We start from the raw sequence: 19,818 nt of genomic DNA on the forward strand, positions 1-19,818 counted from the left end.
GCCCGTGTATCCATGTAACCGATGTAAAACTGCCATGAGCCTATTGTTTGTTATTTTAGGCCTTTGATAGCCTGTCTGCGGTCCCTACTTTAAATACTCCTCCACTCATCACCAGCTGCCTGCCCGTGTATCCATGTAACCGCTGTAAAACTGCCATGAACCTATTGTTTGTTATTTTAGGCCTTTGATAGCCTGTCTGCGGTCCCTACTTTAAATACTCCTCCACTCACCACCAAGCTGCCTGCCCGTGTATCCATGTAACCGATGTAAAACTGCCATGAGCCTATTGTTTGTTATTTTAGGCCTTTGATAGCCTGTCTGCGGTCCCTACTTTAAATACTCCTCCACTCATCACCAGCTGCCTGCCCGTGTATCCATGTAACCGCTGTAAAACTGCCATGAGCCTATTGTTTGTTATTTTAGGCCTTTGATAGCCTGTCTGCGGTCCCTACTTTAAATACTCCTCCACTCATCACCAGCTGCCTGCCCGTGTATCCATGTAACCGCTGTAAAACTGCCATGAACCTATTGTTTGTTATTTTAGGCCTTTGATAGCCTGTCTGCGGTCCCTACTTTAAATACTCCTCCACTCACCACCAAGCTGCCTGCCCGTGTATCCATGTAACCGATGTAAAACTGCCATGAGCCTATTGTTTGTTATTTTAGGCCTTTGATAGCCTGTCTGCGGTCCCTACTTTAAATACTCCTCCACTCATCACCAGCTGCCTGCCCGTGTATCCATGTAACCGCTGTAAAACTGCCATGAGCCTATTGTTTGTTATTTTAGGCCTTTGATAGCCTGTCTGCGGTCCCTACTTTAAATACTCCTCCACTCATCACCAGCTGCCTGCCCGTGTATCCATGTAACCGCTGTAAAACTGCCATGAGCCTATTGTTTGTTATTTTAGGCCTTTGATAGCCTGTCTGCGGTCCCTACTTTAAATACTCCTCCACTCATCACCAGCTGCCTGCCCGTGTATCCATGTAACCGCTGTAAAACTGCCATGAGCCTATTGTTTGTTATTTTAGGCCTTTGATAGCCTGTCTGCGGTCCCTACTTTAAATACTCCTCCACTCATCACCAGCTGCCTGCCCGTGTATCCATGTAACCGCTGTAAAACTGCCATGAGCCTATTGTTTGTTATTTTAGGCCTTTGATAGCCTGTCTGCGGTCCCTACTTTAAATACTCCTCCACTCATCACCAGCTGCCTGCCCGTGTATCCATGTAACCGCTGTAAAACTGCCATGAGCCTATTGTTTGTTATTTTAGGCCTTTTATAGCCTGTCTGCGGTCCCTACTTTAAATACTCCTCCACTCACCACCAAGCTGCCTGCCCGTGTATCCATGTAACCGCTGTAAAACTGCCATGAGCCTATTGTTTGTTATTTTAGGCCTTTGATAGCCTGTCTGCGGTCCCTACTTTAAATACTCCTCCACTGACCACCAAGCTGCCTGCCCGTGTATCCATGTAACCGCTGTAAAACTGCCATAAGCCTATTGTTTGTTATTTTAGGCCTTTGATAGCCTGTCTGCGGTCCCTACTTTAAATACTCCTCCACTCATCACCAGCTGCCTGCCCGTGTATCCATGTAACCGCTGTAAAACTGCCATGAGCCTATTGTTTGTTATTTTAGGTCTTTGATAGCCTGTCTGCGGTCCCTACTTTAAATACTCCTCCACTGACCACCAAGCTGCCTGCCCGTGTATCCATGTAACCGCTGTAAAACTGCCATAAGCCTATTGTTTGTTATTTTAGGCCTTTGATAGCCTGTCTGCGGTCCCTACTTTAAATACTCCTCCACTCACCACCAAGCTGCCTGCCCGTGTATCCATGTAACCGCTGTAAAGCTGCCATGAGCCTATTGTTTGTTATTTTAGGCCTTTGATAGCCTGTCTGCGGTCCCTACTTTAAATACTCCTCCACTGACCACCAAGCTGCCTGCCCGTGTATCCATGTAACCGATGTAAAACTGCCATGAGCCTATTGTTTGTTATTTTAGGCCTTTGATAGCCTGTCTGCGGTCCCTACTTTAAATACTCCTCCACTGACCACCAAGCTGCCTGCCCGTGTATCCATGTAACCGATGTAAAACTGCAGTATTTTGCTTTTAAAAAAGAAAATACTGGAGAGATATCAAATGCAGACATTTTAACATTAAAAACAAAAACACATACAACAAAAAACTGGTACAGTACAAAAATTGGCCACCAGCTACAAAAACTTTCTCCTGCAAGTAGTTAACTGAAAGGTTTTTTTCCATTGAAAACACAGATATGGCATCCACCGAGTGTTGTCCTGTCGCGTCTTCTTTATATTATTGCCAAGAAGCTGCAACTGAATAAAGCTGAGCTTCTACCTTCTGCCTCTTATTAACTGCTTTTTTTAAAAAAATTGTCCACCAGCTACAAAAAATTGCTCCTGCAAGTAGTTAACTGAAAGGTTTTTTTCCATTGAAAACACAGATATGGCATCCACCGAGTGTTGTCCTGTCGCGTCTTCTTTATATTATTGCCAAGAAGCTGCAACTGAATAAAGCTGAGCTTCTACCTTCCGCCTCTTATTAACTGCTTTTTTTTTATAAAATTGGCTGTTCCGGCCTACTAAAGGTGTCTGTCTGCCCCTGCCTGGTGTTGTCCTCAACTGAATAAAGCTGAGCTTCAACCTTCTGTTCCAAATTACCATTTCTAAAAATGCCATTGGCTGTTCCGGCCTACTAAAGGTGTCTGTCTGCCCCTGCCTGGTGTTGTCCTCAACTGAATAAAGCTGAGCTTCAACCTTCTGTTCCAAATTACCATTTCTAAAAATGCCATTGGCTGTTCCGGCCTACTAAAGGTGTCTGTCTGCCCCTGCCTGGTGTTGTCCTCAACTGAATAAAGCTGAGCTTCTACCTTCTGTTCCAAATTACCATTTTTAAAAATGCCATTGGCTGTTCCGGCCTACTAAAGGTGTCTGTCTGCCCCTGCCTGGTGTTGTCCTCAACTGAATAAAGCTGAGCTTCTACCTTCTGCCTCTTACTAACTGCTGTTTTTTTAAAAAATTGGCTGTTCCGGCCTACTAAAGGTGTCTGTCTGCCCCTGCCTGGTGTTGTCCTCAACTGAATAAAGCTGAGCTTCAACCTTCTGTTCCAAATTACCATTTCTAAAAATGCCATTGGCTGTTCCGGCCTACTAAAGATGTCTGTCTGCCCCTGCCTGGTGTTGTCCTCAACTGAATAAAGCTGAGCTTCTACCTTCTGTTCCAAATTACCATTTTTAAAAATGCCATTGGCTGTTCCGGCCTACTAAAGGTGTCTGTCTGCCCCTGCCTGGTGTTGTCCTCAACTGAATAAAGCTGAGCTTCAACCTTCTGTTCCAAATTACCATTTCTAAAAATGCCATTGGCTGTTCCGGCCTACTAAAGGTGTCTGTCTGCCCCTGCCTGGTGTTGTCCTCAACTGAATAAAGCTGAGCTTCAACCTTCTGTTCCAAATTACCATTTCTAAAAATGCCATTGGCTGTTCCGGCCTACTAAAGGTGTCTGTCTGCCCCTGCCTGGTGTTGTCCTCAACTGAATAAAGCTGAGCTTCTACCTTCTGTTCCAAATTACCATTTTTAAAAATGCCATTGGCTGTTCCGGCCTACTAAAGGTGTCTGTCTGCCCCTGCCTGGTGTTGTCCTCAACTGAATAAAGCTGAGCTTCAACCTTCTGTTCCAAATTACCATTTCTAAAAATGCCATTGGCTGTTCCGGCCTACTAAAGGTGTCTGTCTGCCCCTGCCTGGTGTTGTCCTCAACTGAATAAAGCAGAGCTTCAACCTTCTGTTCCAAATTACCATTTCTAAAAATGCCATTGGCTGTTCCGGCCTACTAAAGGTGTCTGTCTGCCCCTGCCTGGTGTTGTCCTCAACTGAATAAAGCTGAGCTTCTACCTTCTGCCTCTTACTAACTGCTGTTTTTTTTAAAAATTGGCTGTTCCGGCCTACTAAAGGTGTCTGTCTGCCCCCGCCTGGTGTTGTCCTCAACTGAATAAAGCTGAGCTTCAACCTTCTGTTCCAAATTACCATTTCTAAAAATGCCATTGGCTGTTCCGGCCTACTAAAGGTGTCTGTCTGCCCCTGCCTGGTGTTGTCCTCAACTGAATAAAGCTGAGCTTCTACCTTCTGTTCCAAATTACCATTTTTAAAAATGCCATTGGCTGTTCCGGCCTACTAAAGGTGTCTGTCTGCCCCTGCCTGGTGTTGTCCTCAACTGAATAAAGCTGAGCTTCAACCTTCTGTTCCAAATTACCATTTCTAAAAATGCCATTGGCTGTTCCGGCCTACTAAAGGTGTCTGTCTGCCCCTGCCTGGTGTTGTCCTCAACTGAATAAAGCTGAGCTTCAACCTTCTGTTCCAAATTACCATTTCTAAAAATGCCATTGGCTGTTCCGGCCTACTAAAGGTGTCTGTCTGCCCCTGCCTGGTGTTGTCCTCAACTGAATAAAGCTGAGCTTCTACCTTCTGCCTCTTATTAACTGCTTTTTTTTTATAAAATTGGCTGTTCCGGCCTACTAAAGGTGTCTGTCTGCCCCTGCCTGGTGTTGTCCTCAACTGAATAAAGCTGAGCTTCTACCTTCTGTTCCAAATTACCATTTCTAAAAATGCCATTGGCTGTTCCGGCCTACTAAAGGTGTCTGTCTGCCCCTGCCTGGTGTTGTCCTCAACTGAATAAAGCTGAGCTTCTACCTTCGGTTCCAAATTACCATTTTTAAAAATGCCATTGGCTGTTCCGGCCTACTAAAGGTGTCTGTCTGCCCCTGCCTGGTGTTGTCCTCAACTGAATAAAGCTGAGCTTCAACCTTCAGTTCCAAATTACCATTTTTAAAAATGCAATTGGCTGTTCCGGCCTACTAAAGGTGTCTGTCTGCCCCTGCCTGGTGTTGTCCTCAACTGAATAAAGCTGAGCTTCTACCTTCTGCCTCTTACTAACTGCTGTTTTTTTAAAAAATTGGCTGTTCCGGCCTACTAAAGGTGTCTGTCTGCCCCTGCCTGGTGTTGTCCTCAACTGAACAAAGCTGAGCTTCCACATTCTGGCTTTCGCCCTATACTATCAGATATTAAACTGCATTTGGCCTACTAGTGTGGTTATGCCCTTGAAACAGTGTCTGCTGCTCTTGGGTTTGCTACTCCACTGAACAAAGCAATGCCGCCTGTTTAGTCCTGTTACCAATTTTGAACTGCATTTAGCCTACTTTATTCTTTGGCCCTATATCTGTTTCCTCCTCATCCTGCCCATTGCCCAGCCACTGCTAGATGAGTCTGCTGGTACATTGACCTAGACCACTACATTCCCCTTATACTCTACACAGCCAGAATCTGACCCTGCTGAAAGTAAGGTTCCCCTTCCCGCATGTTATACCACCTTACACAGGGACAGAGAGGAAGGTGCAGATGAAAGTGCAGGTTCCTTCATCAGGTGGGGGGGCATACTCGTTGGCGACGTCACTGGCACAGGGCCCCTCAGAGTACGCAAAAGTGTCGCTGCTGGTGGGAGGCGCCCCCGCCATGCAAACACACATCGCTGTACTTTGAGGGGCCCTGTGCCAGTGCCAATGCGAACGAGTGGGCCCCCCCTGCTTGCTCAGGATCACAGCACTTGCAACGTTGAAATACTTACCTTTCCCTGCAACACCGCCGTGACGTAGTCCGCATTTCCTGGGCCCACGAAAAACTTGAGCCGGCCCTACTCCCCCCACAACTTTTGCCAAATGACCCCCAATTCCCTATGCCCAACTATTATTATAAAGTTAATTAAGATTGACAAGCTTCAGAAACAAGAATGGATGTTTTTGGCATTAAAATGGGCACTGTAGGTGTTTTCCTGGCCTCCACTCACTGCCGACTATGCTTCCCCATTGACTTGCATTGGGTTTCGTGTTTCGGTCGATCCCCGACTTTTAGCGATAATCGGCCGACTGCACTCGACTCGACTCTGGACAAAATCGGGTTTCACAAAACCCGACTCGATCTTAAAAAAATGAAAGTCGCTCAACTCTAATGACAAGGAAAGATCATTCCACGTAGAGACAGAAGCCAATATCTCTGGTAAGATGTTAAAGGGAACCTGTCAGACTGGTTGACTCACTTAGCATGTTATCAAGTCCCTGTGGGCATGATAACATGCCTTACAAGCACCCGCATCATTGACAGTGCTCGACATCATAGAATCATAGAATGGTAGAGCTGGAAGGGACCTCCTGGGTCATCTGGTCCAACCCTCAGCTCCAACAAGATTCACTAAATCATCCCAGACAGATGTCTGTCCAGCCTCTGTTTGAAGACTTCTATTGAAGGAGAACTCACCACCTCTCGTGGCAGCCTGCTCCACTCATTGATCATCCTTACTGTCAAGAAGTTTTTTCTAATATCTAATCTGAGTCTCCTCCGATTCAGCTTCATCCCATTACTTATAGTGTTTCCTTGGGCAAATGAGAATAAAGATGATCCTTCTACTATGTGACTGCCCTTGTAGCCCTTGTATACCTCACCCATGCACACAGCTCTTTTCCCTTACTTCATTGATCCTCTGAAGTCGGGTGTATGTGTGCCGGCACTGTACATGAGTAGAACTTTTCTGCACTTTCGATCATGCGCAATGTGTCTCTCTGAAGCCAGCACTCATACACCTAGCTTCAGAGGATCAATGCAGTAAGGGAAAGAAGCCATGAAAATGCGCGAGGTATGTATATTTCTGGTGATGATGCCGATACTTGTAAACCATGTTATCGTACCCACAGGGGTGTGATAACATTCTAAGGGAGATGACTAGTCTGACAGGTTCCCTTTAACATCTTGCCAGAGGCATTTGCTTCTACCTGGACTGATCTTTACCTCTCATAAATTGTAAAATCTGTATTCGGCAGGAGAGAACGCCCCATTGACTAGTCAAAGGCCTCATTTATATATCAGAAACGGACCTTAGAAAGACATTTTATAAAGATCTGTTTATGTTTGTAATGTAACAAAAGGACTGTTAGGCAGTGTATTTACATATGAAGAACTACTTCTCGTTCTGGGGCACGGGGTACCTTACAGGTCCCCTTTATATCTCACCAGGTGAGGTGGATCCTCTAAGCCTATCTGGGATGGCACATGAACCCCAGTGTTGATGCATCAAGCAAGAAGGCACATGGGCAGCGAGAACTGTAAAAGCTCACCAGGAATATCTGTATCAACACAATGGATGAAGTGGATTCCAGCAAGGGATGAATTCAACAACAAACACTGAACACAAACAGCCAGAGGGTGGATCACACCTAACATAGGACTAGGAGTCTAAGTCCCAAGACCCAGGTGTGAGTGTCAATGGGCATTAAGTAGGTTTAGGTAGATGACGTCATTGATCCACGACAGGCAACTTGCAAAACATGACGTGGAGCACAACAGAGGGCAGCAGACTCAGGGGAAGGAAGTGGAACCTGGCATACCCGAGACAAGTATGTAATATAAGATATAATACAGATTTTCATGTGTACTATTGATTTATGAAATCAAAATTATTGCAACAGTTACTCATTCCGTTTCCTGTAATCTGTAACAGCCCCAGCTACCATGTGCCATTTATAATACACGAAATATACACTTCTAAAATACAGTAACGACATCCCAGCAAGCCATATAGCTCCACAACTAGACAGTTTTCCTGCAGTCCTATATAAAATAAAAATAAATTGTGTTTTCAACATGAATTATGCCAGATGACAAGCTCAGCTCTGCCACACATGTAACACAATGTATTTAGTACCTCTCGTTGTTTCACCAAGAACGAGTCGATAAGATTCCTCTGGTCATTTACATCCAGTTGTTCCCTCTGGTGGGTGAAGTTCTCTCGAGTGAATGCGTGCATTTCATTCATATTCCTGACCACTTTTTCAGCCACACTCGTAAACCAGCGCATCACAGATGGATATGTGTTATAAATCTGCACAGAAAGAAATAGATGACCTTAGTATTTATATTTCTAATCAGGTATGTTCCTAAAACTGTTATCCAAAACACAATAGTTCCACTTAAGATAGTTGCAATTGTTTTTTTTCCACTTGAAAAAGACACTAGTCCAACTCTGAAACACATTGTGGAAATAAAAACCTTCAACACATCTTGGTCGTAAGGATTCTTCATTACAGCAGTACAACCTCATATCATGTTATCATCCAAATTGGTCAGCTTATCAGCATTGACTGATATCAAATGACAGAAGAAGATCCAATTTGTAATGGTAAAACACGGCACTCGTACTATCATGCGAGTTAGGTGATCAAGTAGGGCATCCAGCCCAAAGCAATCCAGACAATAGAGAAACTTGACACTCAAAAAGTACTTTGGAGTGGATAGTACTTTATTCAATGTGCATCCATAGAGTCAAAAGTTGAATATTTTCAGTCCAGATCCGGACCTTCATCAGAACAATTATTCTGGTATACTGGGAAATATGACACATGGAGGGCAACACAAGTCGCATGGTGAGTTGCGCAACTCACACGCGACTTCTGTTGCCCTTCATGTGCGCGGACACACTCAGGATTCCTTTTCGCATCAAGGCTTTTTTGAACACTCTGTTGGAACCAGTTTTGACAGGATATACATATTTCCCAGTATACCAGTATAATTGTTCTGATGAAGGTCTGGATGTGGACCGAAAACATTCAGCTTTTGTCTCTATGGATGCACATTGAATAAATAACTATCCACGCTAAAGTACTTTTTGAGTGCCAAGTTTCTTTATTATCAAATGACAGAAGGATTTGGCGTTTTGGAGGGTTTTTTCAATTTTTAAGGATATCCAGCATTATAAAGCTGAATTTATCCAGATTCCAGGAATCTGTGAATTTGACATGGTGGTGAAGTAAGGTTTTAGCATACCCAATCCTGTGTTTATTCCCCTATCTCCTTTAAACATCAGTTGAGTTAATTGTGTATATGTTGAAATAGATTAGGTCATTTTGCTGTACACAGAGGTAGACACGGAAACACTGTCTCTTTAATATATATGCAACATAAACTTAAACCACCGTGAAATAAAAACAAAAACGGCCCTTTGGGCAAAAAGTGGAAACCAAAACAAAGTGGTAACACAAAGCATAGTCCTTGTGGACTAGGAGGCTGACTATTTAAACCCCAGACCGCACCCTTTGGTTCATATTATTAGGACAACCTCCCACCTGCTCTGTGGTTGTCCACAAAAACCGAGCCCTTAAAACACCATAGTGTGCTGGAGCAAACTTCTGTTGTATAGCAAAAGACGCAGCCAGCAAGTGTAACAATCTCCCTAAATCATCTGCTTCAGAGTGAATAATTGCATATTCGACTCATAGACTGATTTTTCACATATTCTAAATAAAATGCATGATAAATATAGATAGTTAAAATTACGACAAATTTTTAAAATGATTAAGAATTATTTTAGCTACACCTGTTGTAGGGAATTAGAAAATTAAAAACATCTATGTGGGGGTCTTTCTCTAATTACTCAGGGTTGAAAGAAACTACTGTATATGTCCAATAAAATGAGAGTGCAAACCAGCATTTAGTCAACGCACTCCTTTTATTGCTAGGGAGATTGGTACACTTGCAGGTAGCACCTTTTGCTATATAAGTCCAACTCATACATGGCACTTTTTTGTCTTGAAAATATTTTAAACATATTTCAATAAACATATAATTTTCAATGATTTTCATTTGACATCAATTCATCTGGGATTATCCAGATATGCCTTTTTTTAGCTATTCTTGATACTATATGGAATTCCATATGTTTTCACTTTTTCCTTGATTTAGTCTCCCATCTGTTACCAATACGCAATCGAAGGGAGCAAGTCTATGAATAGGTGGCTCACTCGGGTGGACCATACACTAATGAAGAAGAACGTCGTCTCCTTCGAAACGCATCACTTTTTTTCCAATCTGAGAGCCTGTAATGCCGTGCCAGTGATGGCACACTCTGCTACGTGCCCTCGCTTGCTTTGATACTCAGCGGCAGCGCTTCAGGCCAGAGCATGCAGAGTTTGTACACCTTTTGCAAGCCCCAGTGAGGCATGCTAATGGGAGGATGGATCCAACATACAACGCCTGCTCTACTAGGACTTTGCCAGTGTCCAACTTAGATAGAAGTTACAACTCATTCATCCCAGTAAGTACCGCACTCTGAACAGTCCTTTTGTCTTTGTGGCATTATGTAAAATAAATTCTAGTGGTTGACGGTCTTTACTCAAACAGGATTCACTCACTATTTATATTGTGCAGTATTGTGTTAGCTTTTTTGCCTTGATATAAACTGGAATATGAGTTTAAGCTTCGATACCTCAAAGTAACTCCCTTTTACTCTTATGACAGCTTTACAACCTCTTGGCATTCTACCATGCTGCTTTATCAGACAGTCATCTGGAATGGCTTCCAATGAGTAGGTCTATCTTATAAAATAAGAATTATTCTAATAAATAAAATTTGCCAGGCCATCATTACTAGAGTTGAGCAAATTTTTCAAAACTCAGTTCCGATTATGATTGTTTTTGCAATATTCGCTGAACACAGTGGAACATTATTAGAGTCAATGGGAGTAGAAATGAAGGAATATATTCGGAACAGATCATCAAACATAAATTTGGCATGAATAGGGTAAGAATTTGGTATGAATATGGCAATTTCAGATTCGGCAATGAATTCTGAACATATTTGCTAAACTCTAATCATTACCATAAAATATCAAGGTCAGACAATCTAGAAAATTGCTAGAACCTTGAAGGTATGTTCAAATGCAGTCATGAAAACCATAAATTTGTATCCTGGTGACAGCCCTAGGAAAGGAAGGCAACAAATTAGCTTTGCTGCAGAGGATAAGTTTATCAGAGTTACCAGTCTCTGAAACTGGGCTTTGGATCAGTGGAAATCTATTCTGTAAAATGAGGAGTCAACATTTCAGATTTTTGGTATTGACAGCCATGCCTTTGTTGTTATTATGGTTTCTAGCTGTGTCAGTAGCATAGAGCGTGATGGTGAGCGTGAGCTTTGTTGTTTGAGACTGATGATGATTTATTCCAAATTCAAGAATACGTAGCCAGCATGGCTACCACAGAATTCTGTAAAGACATGCCGTTTTTCTGGTTTACACTTACTGGTACCATAACTTGTATTGCAACAGGACAAGGACCCAAAAGCAGACATACAAGTTATGTGAGGGCTATGTGACCAAGAGAGAGAGGGATGGAGTGCTTAGACAGATGACATAACCTCCAAAAATCACCCAATCTCAATCCAATTGACTTGGTTTGGGATGAGTTGGATGCAGAGTGAAGGCGAAGCAGCCAACAAGTGCTCAGCACCTCTGTTAACCTTCTTCAAGACTTTTGTAAAGCCATACCATGTGACACCAGGTGTGTCCACTTCAGACTGGGCTATTTAGTCTGGCTTCACCTTTTAGTCAGTGCCAGTTGTCCATTGTTCCTGGAGGATTCACATCCTTTCCTGTTCTCTCCTGCTTGCTGTTCATTTCATCAAAGATAAGTTCAGGCTTTGCTTTTTGCAGTCCACATGCTGTGGGCTTAATAGTTCAGTTCATTTCTACGTTTTGTTTTGTCCAGCTTGGTCTGTGCAAGGATTTGTTCAGCCATGCTGGTATCTCTGGAGATGCAGATATACCCTCCATATCTTTAGTTGGATGTGGAGATTTTGTACTTTCTGTGGTGGATATTTTCTAGTGTTTTTATTACTGACCGCATAGCACTCTGTTCTATCCTTTCTATCTAGCTAGTACGGCCTCCTTTGCTAAATCCTGATTTCAGTCTGCGTATGTTATTTCCCTCTCCTCTCACAGTCAATATTTGTGGGGGGCTGTCTATCCTTTGGGGATTTTCTCTGAGGCAAGATAGTTTTCCTTTTCTTATCTCTAGGGGTATTTAGACCTCCGGCTGTGATGAGGTGTCTAGGGAGTGTTAGGAACATCCCACGGCTGCTTCTAGTTGTGGTGTTAAGTTCAGGGTCTGCGGTCAGTACAGGTACCACCTTCTCCAGAGTGTTCCTCATGCTGCTCCTAGGCCACCAGTTCATAACATATTCCGCAGTGCTTTACAAATTATAAAGGCGATTTGTACAGACAATAGACATTACAGGACAACAAAAAACACATTTCAAAATAGATACCAAGAGCAGTGAGGGCCCTGCTCGCAAGCTTACAAATTATGAGGACAAAGGGGAGACAAGAGAGGTAGATGGTAACAATTGCTTTGGTTGTTCGGACCAGCCAGAGTGTAAGGATTGGGTGTTCATGTAAAGCTGCATGAACCAGTTAACAGCCTAAGTATGCAACAGTACAGACACAGAGTGCATGAGAACATGATGCGAGGAACCTGATTATGGTTTAAGCTTTTTCAATGGGCCACACAGGGATAGTTAGGTTAATGCGTTGAGGCGGTAGGCCAGTCTGAACAAATTAATTTTTAGGGCACGCTTAAAACTGTGGGGATTGGGGATTAATCGTATTAACCTGGGTAGTGCATTCCAAAGAATTGGCAAAGCATGTGAAAAGTCTTGGAGACGGGAGTGGAAGGTTCTGATTATTGAGGATGCTAACCTCAGGTCATTAGCAGAACGGAGAGCACAGGTAGGGTGGTAGACTGAGACCAGAGAGGAGATTTAGGGTGGTGCTGAGCCAGGGAGTGCTTTGTGGATAAGGGTAATAGTTTTGTACTGGATTCTGGAGCGAATGGGTAACCAGTGTAATGACTGGCACAAGGTAGAGGCATCGGTGTATCGGTTGGTGAGAACGTTCCTGCTTGTTACCTTAAAAGCATTCCAAATTATTGACTGGCAATGACAACACACTTGAGAAATATGTTTGTAAAATTATAAGTTTAAGAGAAGGGGCACCTTATGGGTTGCAGCCTCACTAATCACACATTACACATCTTGTGAATGACCTAAAACACTATTTATCAAATACATTAAGAAGTTAAGCTGCTCACCACAGCCATTGGGCTACCAGTTAATTGGATATTTTCTTTCATCAGCTTTAACAGCTTCAAAAGTGTGGGATCTTCATAATCAAATCGCTTACTCAGTAAGATGGAGATAATCATATTAGCTACAGCAGCATTTATATTCATGTTGTTATCGAAGGGTTCACCTGGAAAAACAGTGAGAAAACAAGAGCCATAATTACAAAAAACAAAAATCACAAGCACCTCTGAACAGAATAAAGCAAGTGTGAACAGGAGCAAGCTGCAATGACCGCACAACTTACTAACAAACGAATACAGCTGCCTCTATAAGCGCTAAGATGTATGCAAGCACCAAATACACTGCTTAAAAAAATAAAGGGAACAATAAAATACCACATCCTGGATATCGCTGAATGAAATATTCCAGTTGCAAATTTTTATTCATTGCATAGTGGAAAGTGTTCAGATCAATAAAACATAACAATTGTGAATGTAAATCAAAATTAATATCCCATGGAGGTCTGGATTTGGAATGATACTCAAAATCAAAGTGGAAAATCAAATTACAGACTGATCCAACTTCAGTGGAAATGCCTCATGAGAAGGAAAAGATGCTCAGTATTGTGTGTGGCCTCCATGTGCCTGTATGACCTCCCTACTGCACATACTCCTGATGAGGCAGCGGATGGTCTCCTCAGGGATCTCCTCACAGACATGGACTAAAGCATCCACCAACTGCTGGGCAGTCTGTGGTGCAATGTGATGTTGCTGGATGGAGCGAGACATGATGTCCCAGATGTGATCAATCGGATTCAGGTCTGGGAGAGCGGCGGGTCAGTCCATAGCTTCAGTGCCTTCATCTTGCAGGAACTGCTGACACACTCCAACCACATGAGGTCATGGCATTGTCCTGCATTAGAAGGAACTCAGGGCCAACCACACCAGCATATGGTCTCACAAGGGGTCTGAGGATCTCATCTCGGTACTAATGACAGTCAGGCTACCTCTGGCGAGCACATGGAGGGCTGTAGGGCCCTCCAAAGAAATGCCACCCCACACCATTACTGACCCACTGCCAAACCGGTCATGCTGACGGATGTTGCAGGCAGCAGATCGCTCTCCATGGCATCTCCAGACTCTGTCACATCTGTCACATGTGCTCAGTTTGAACCTGCTTTCATCTGTGAAGAGCACAGGGCACCAGTGGCAAATTTGCCAATCCTGGTGTTCTGTGGCAAATGCTAAGCGTCCTGCATGATGTTGATCTGTGAGCACAACCCCTATTTGTGAACGTCAGGCACTCACACCATCCTCATGGAGTCTTTCTAACCATTTTTGCACACACATGCACATTTATGGCCTGCTGGAGGTCATTTTGCAGGGTTCTAGCAGTGCTCCACCTGTTCCTCCTTGCACAAAAGCGGAGGTCCTGTTGCTAGGTTGTTGCCCTCCTACAGCCCCCTCCACGTCTCCTGGTGTACTGGCCTGTCTCCTGGTAGCACCTCCAACCTCTGGACACTACGCTGACTGACACAGCAAACCTTCTTGCCACAGCTCGCATTGATGTGCCATCCTGGATGAGCTGCACTACCTGATCCACTTGTGTGGGTTGTAGAGGTCATCTCATGCTACCACGAGTGTGACAGCACAACCAACGTTCAAAAGTGACCAAAACATCAGCCAGAAACAGTAGCGTAGCTACCAGGGGGGCAGAGGGGGCGGTCGCCCCGGGCCCTGTGCTCTGAGGGGGCCCACCCGGAGCTACGCTACTGTCAGGGCCGGTGTTAGGGGCCCCTGCCTCCGGTCAATGATTATCTTTTATTTCCCTTGCGTTTGTACTGTGTATGTATGTAAAGTAACATGCACGGTACAAACATGATCACGGGGAGTCAGAGAGAAGGAACAGAAAGCCTCCAATCAGAGTGCAGGGAGTGAGTCATGTGATCGCTCTTCTGCAGTCTGTGGAGGAGAGGGGGAAGGGAGGTCACTAACCCAATCCCAGCTGAGCGCGCTCTCCTTCAAAGCTCCCTGCTGCAGAGAAGTGATCAGCTCCAGCAGCAGCCAGGACACAGGGGAACTCACTATCTACACATGTCTGCATCTGACCAGAAGGAGCCTGAGAGCCGAGGAGCAGCAGCCAGGACCAGAGGACACACTCCACACAGCATGTGGACTGATGAGTATTCTGGCACTTGTCATTCACTATGTGCTATGTCTGAACTGTTGCTTTGAATACATACATACAGGCACAGTATATAAAGCAATAAAGGTTCTTAAACTTGTATGTCATGTTTAACCTGCAAGCTGGACAGACACTAAAAACTGATCAATATGTGTCTTGGCACATGTAATTTATTTTATGTGTTTACAATAGCACAAAGGTATATTAGATCTGTAGATGGGAATATACACATTCTAGTTTTTGGAACCTTTCTTGCCTGACATAACACTGAAAGACTGACATGTGGACTGACAAGTATCATGGCAGATGACATTTATTATATGTAGGCAGACCAAAGCATAAATAGATATATCTGATCTGTGTATAGGCATATAAGTTCAGTAACCATCTTGCTTTTCAGTTTTATAGGTTTTGCCTATCATGCAAGCCCCATCTGGCGGGTTATGTTATATATACATCCACTAACTTACATTAAAGGGAACCTGTCACCCCCAAAATGGAAGGTGAGCTAAGCCCACCGGCATCAGGGGCTTATCTACAGCATTCTGTAATGCTGTAGATAAGGCCCAGATGTATCCTGAAAGATGAGAAAAAGAGGTTAGATTATACTCACCCAGGTCCAATGGGCGTCACGGTCTGGTCCAGCTCCTCCCATCTTCTTACGATGACGTCCTCTTCTTGTCATCACGCTGCGGCACAGGCGTACTTTATCTCCCCTGTTGAGGGCAGAGCAAAGTACTGCAGTGCGCAGATGCCAGGAAAGGTCAGAGAGGCCCAGCGCCTGCGCACTGCAGTACTTTGCTCTGCCCTCACCAGGGCGAACAAAGTACGCCTGCGCCGGAGCGTGAATACAAGAAGAGGACATCATCATATGAAGATGGGAGGCCCAGGACCGGACCGCGACACCCATCGGACCACCCACCCAGGTGAGTATAATCTAACCTCTTTTTCTCAACTTTCAGGATACATCGGGGGCTTATCTACAGCATTACAGAATGCATTACAGAATGCTGTAGATAAGCCCCTGATGCCGGTGGGCTTGGCTCATCTTCCATTTTGGGGGTGACAGGTTCTCTTTAAAGGGAGCCTGTCACCATATAAGGTCCGGCATCTGTACGCCCTCACATAGTGTTCTAGAATGCTCTCTATAGCTCCTAAATCCTCTATGCAAGGCACAACAAAGAGCTTTTATATTACTCACGGATGGCGCGGTCCGGGCGTCTCTAGTCTTGATCCGGCACCGTCCCTCTTCTTGTGATCGCTGTCCCGCTTCGTGTGGAAGATGCGCCCTACATCATGTATTCAGTGTCCTCTATCACACTCCTGTGCAGGTGCACTTCTCTTTGCCCTGCTGAAGTCAGAGCACAGTATTGTAGTGCGCATGCGCCAGCTTTATTTCCAGGTAATCAGCGCCCTTTGGCCTTTCCCAGCACACAGTACTTGGCTCTGCTTTCAGCAGCCCAGAGAGAAGTGCGCCTGCACAGGAGCGCGATGGGTGACACTGTGTGGATGATGTATGACGTGTCATCCAGATGAAGCAGTAATGGAGGATGGCGATCTTAAGTCAAGACCAGTTATGCCTTTGTGAGCGCCGTTGGTGAGTATAATGAGAGGCCATTTTTATGCCTTGCAGAGGGGATTTTGGACAGATTTGCAGCATTTCATATAGAGGCTGCCTATGGGGATGCATTATACTATATGGAGGCCTATGGGGAATGTATTATACCATATTGAGGACTATCTGGTGTATTATGTTATATCGAGGCTATCTAGGGGGCCATCATTCAGTGTGGAGATTACAGTGATGGGGCCATCATACAGTGCTGGAGCCAGTTTGGGGGATATTAAGGGGTCAGTATATACAGTGAGGGGGCATCATACTGTGCATAGAGGAGCTGTAAAGGGGGGATACTCTGGACTTTATTAAATGTAAAGTGGGCACTTATTATTATAGGGGAACTCAGGTTACTGTGACTATCAAAGGGGCACACAGGGCAATATTACTTTCTAGGGGGCAAAATGTGGTCACTGTTTTCTAGGGCACTTGCACCCGGCATTACTATATTATAGAGGGGTGCTTTAGAATTTAGAGGGCACAGAGAACCACACAGCAGGTGCATTAATGGGAACACATGCAACAGCAGCGGCTCAGTATTGGGTTATCAGGTGCAGTATTAGGGACACATGCGGCGGATCAGTATTGGGGTATCAGGTGCAGTAATAGGGACACATACGGCAGCAGCGGCTCAGTATTGGGGTATCAGGGGCAGTAATAAGGACACATACAGCAGCAGCGGCTCAGTATTGCGGTATCAGGTGCAGTAATAGGGACACATACGGCAGAGGCTCAGTATTGAGGTATCAGGGGCAGTAATAGGGACACATACGGCAGCAGCGGCTCAGTATTGGGGTATCAGGGGCAGTAATAGGGACATATACGGCAGCAGCGGCTCAGTATTGGTTTATCAGGTGCAGTAATAGGGACACATACGGCAGCAGCGGCTCAGTATTGGGGTATCAGGGGCAGTAATAGGGACACATTCGGCATCAGCGGCTCAGTATTGGGGTATCAGGTGTAGTAATAGGGACACATATGGCAGCAGTGGCTCAGTATTGGGGTATCGGGCAGTAATAGGGACACGTACGGAAAAATGAATAATACGGGCGACAAAAAATGAATGGCACAAGGAGCATAGTCCCGAGGAGAGGATACCTTTTCTGTCGGATCCAACTATCGACATGCGGTGATACGTCCCACTGGTAGTAAGGTGCTCTGCATATATGCAAGTAGTTTATTCAATCTTCATGTCAAGAGAAAAGAAAAATATGCTGCACTCACCCAGCTTGCGTGATATCATAGCCTTTATTGCACCAAGATTTCGTTTACAAACATTTCATTCAGCTCGGCAGGTTACGTGGGGGTGCGGGGAGTGTGGAGGGGAAGACGGCCGTTTCGTGATCAGCGCTTCCACGGGTCCATCATACGGGGGACCCGTAGAAGCGCTGATCGCGCGAAACGGCCGTCGTCCTCTCCACACTCCCCTCACCCCCACGTAACCTGCCGAGCTGAATGAAATGTTTGTAACCGAAATCTTGGTGCATTAAAGGCTACAATATCACGCAAGCTGGGTGAGTGCCGCATATTTTTCTTTTCTCTTGACATGAAAAATTAATAATATGTTCTGTAGGGCTGGTATTTACCACTGACCATATGGCGGTACTATCAGTGTTGCTGTTTGTATAGAGATTATTTTCAGCAGCAGCACGGTCATCTGCTGAGGTTCTCCTCCTCTATTAGGCTATGTGCACACGTAGGTGGGATATCTGTGGATTTTTTCGCTCCTGTTTTTGTAAATCCGCAGGTAAACCGCACTTCGGATTTACCATGGTTTTTGTGCGTATTCCACCTGCGGATTCCTATTGTGAAACAGGTGTAAACCGCAGCGGAATCCACACAAAGAATTGACATGCTACGGAATAAACAACGCAGTGTTTCCGCATGTTTTTTTCCGCAGCATGTGCACTGCGGATTTTGCTTTCCATAGATTTACATGGTACTGTAAACTCATGGAAAACCGCTGCGGATGCGCAGCAGAATACGCAGCGTGTGCACATACCCTTAGGGTGCGCCACTGAATTGTAATGAAGGTTACCTGGTTAGGGGCCCATTGACAAGTTTCGCCCCCCCTGACCCAAAATCCTAGCTACGCCCCTGGCCAGAAAGCATTGATATTGAGATGTGGTCTGTGGTCCCCATCTGCAGAACTACTCCTTTATTGAGGGTGTCTTGATAATTGCCAATAATTTGCATCTGTTGTCTGTTCCATTTGCACAACAGCATGTGAAATTGATTGACAATCAATGTTTTTACCTAAGTGGACAGTTTGATTTCACAGAAGTTTGATTTACTTGGAGTTAGATTCTGTTGTTTAAGTGTTCCCTTTATTTTTCTGAGCAGTGTATATGACATAACTAATTCACGATAAGATGTACCTTTTCTGACGGATCCCTAAACCTAATATTTATCAATCATGCCTCTCCTGGGCTAAAAGAATACAAATATTAAGGGCAGGTAGGAATCACTCAATAATTATTCACTTTTAATGACAAGGGCCAATTTTTACAATTTTGACCACTGTCACTTTGTGTGGTTATAACTCTAAAATGCTTCAAGAGATCCTGGTGATTCTGAGAATGTTTTTTCATGACATATAGTACTTCATGGTAGTGGTAACATTTCTTTGATATGACTTCTGTTTATGTGTGGGGAAAAAAAAAGAAATTTGGCCAAAATTCTGAAAATTTCGAAATTTTCCAACTTTGAATTTTTAAATCACAGAGATATGGCGCACTAAATAGTTAATATATAACATTTCTCACATGTCTACATCAACACAATTTTGGAACCATTTTTTTTGTTAGGAAGTTATAAGGGTAACTTAAAAGTGAATCAGAGATTTTTTATTTTTACATCAAAATTTACAAGGCTATTTTTTAGGGACCACATCACATTTGAAGTCACTTTGAAGGGTCTATATGACAGAAAATACCCAAAAGTGACACCATTCAAAAAACTTAACCCCTCAAGGTGCTTAAAACCACATTCAAGTAGTTTATTAACCATTCAGGTGCTTCACAGGAATTGTTGGAATGTGGAAAAATGAACTTTTATCTTTATTTCACAA

At 44.1% G+C, this 19,818-nt stretch overlaps 1 protein-coding gene across 2 annotated transcripts in view; it reads right to left on the reverse strand.

Annotated features, from left to right (window-relative positions):
* The window catches only part of LOC143808678 (cytochrome P450 2K1-like), a 127,123-nt gene that overhangs the window by 47,081 nt on the left and 60,224 nt on the right, over positions 1 to 19,818 (reverse strand). For both annotated transcript variants that reach the window (XM_077291583.1, XM_077291582.1), the window contains exons 5-6: positions 12,976 to 13,136; positions 7,764 to 7,940 (exon numbers count right to left, since the gene is read on the reverse strand). In XM_077291583.1, coding sequence (XP_077147698.1) covers positions 7,764 to 7,940; positions 12,976 to 13,136 — 338 coding nt within the window. The remainder of the gene's footprint in view (positions 1 to 7,763; positions 7,941 to 12,975; positions 13,137 to 19,818) is intronic.

Source organism: Ranitomeya variabilis, chromosome 2, assembly GCF_051348905.1.
Source record: "Ranitomeya variabilis isolate aRanVar5 chromosome 2, aRanVar5.hap1, whole genome shotgun sequence".
NCBI classification, from domain to species: Eukaryota; Metazoa; Chordata; class Amphibia; order Anura; family Dendrobatidae; genus Ranitomeya; species Ranitomeya variabilis.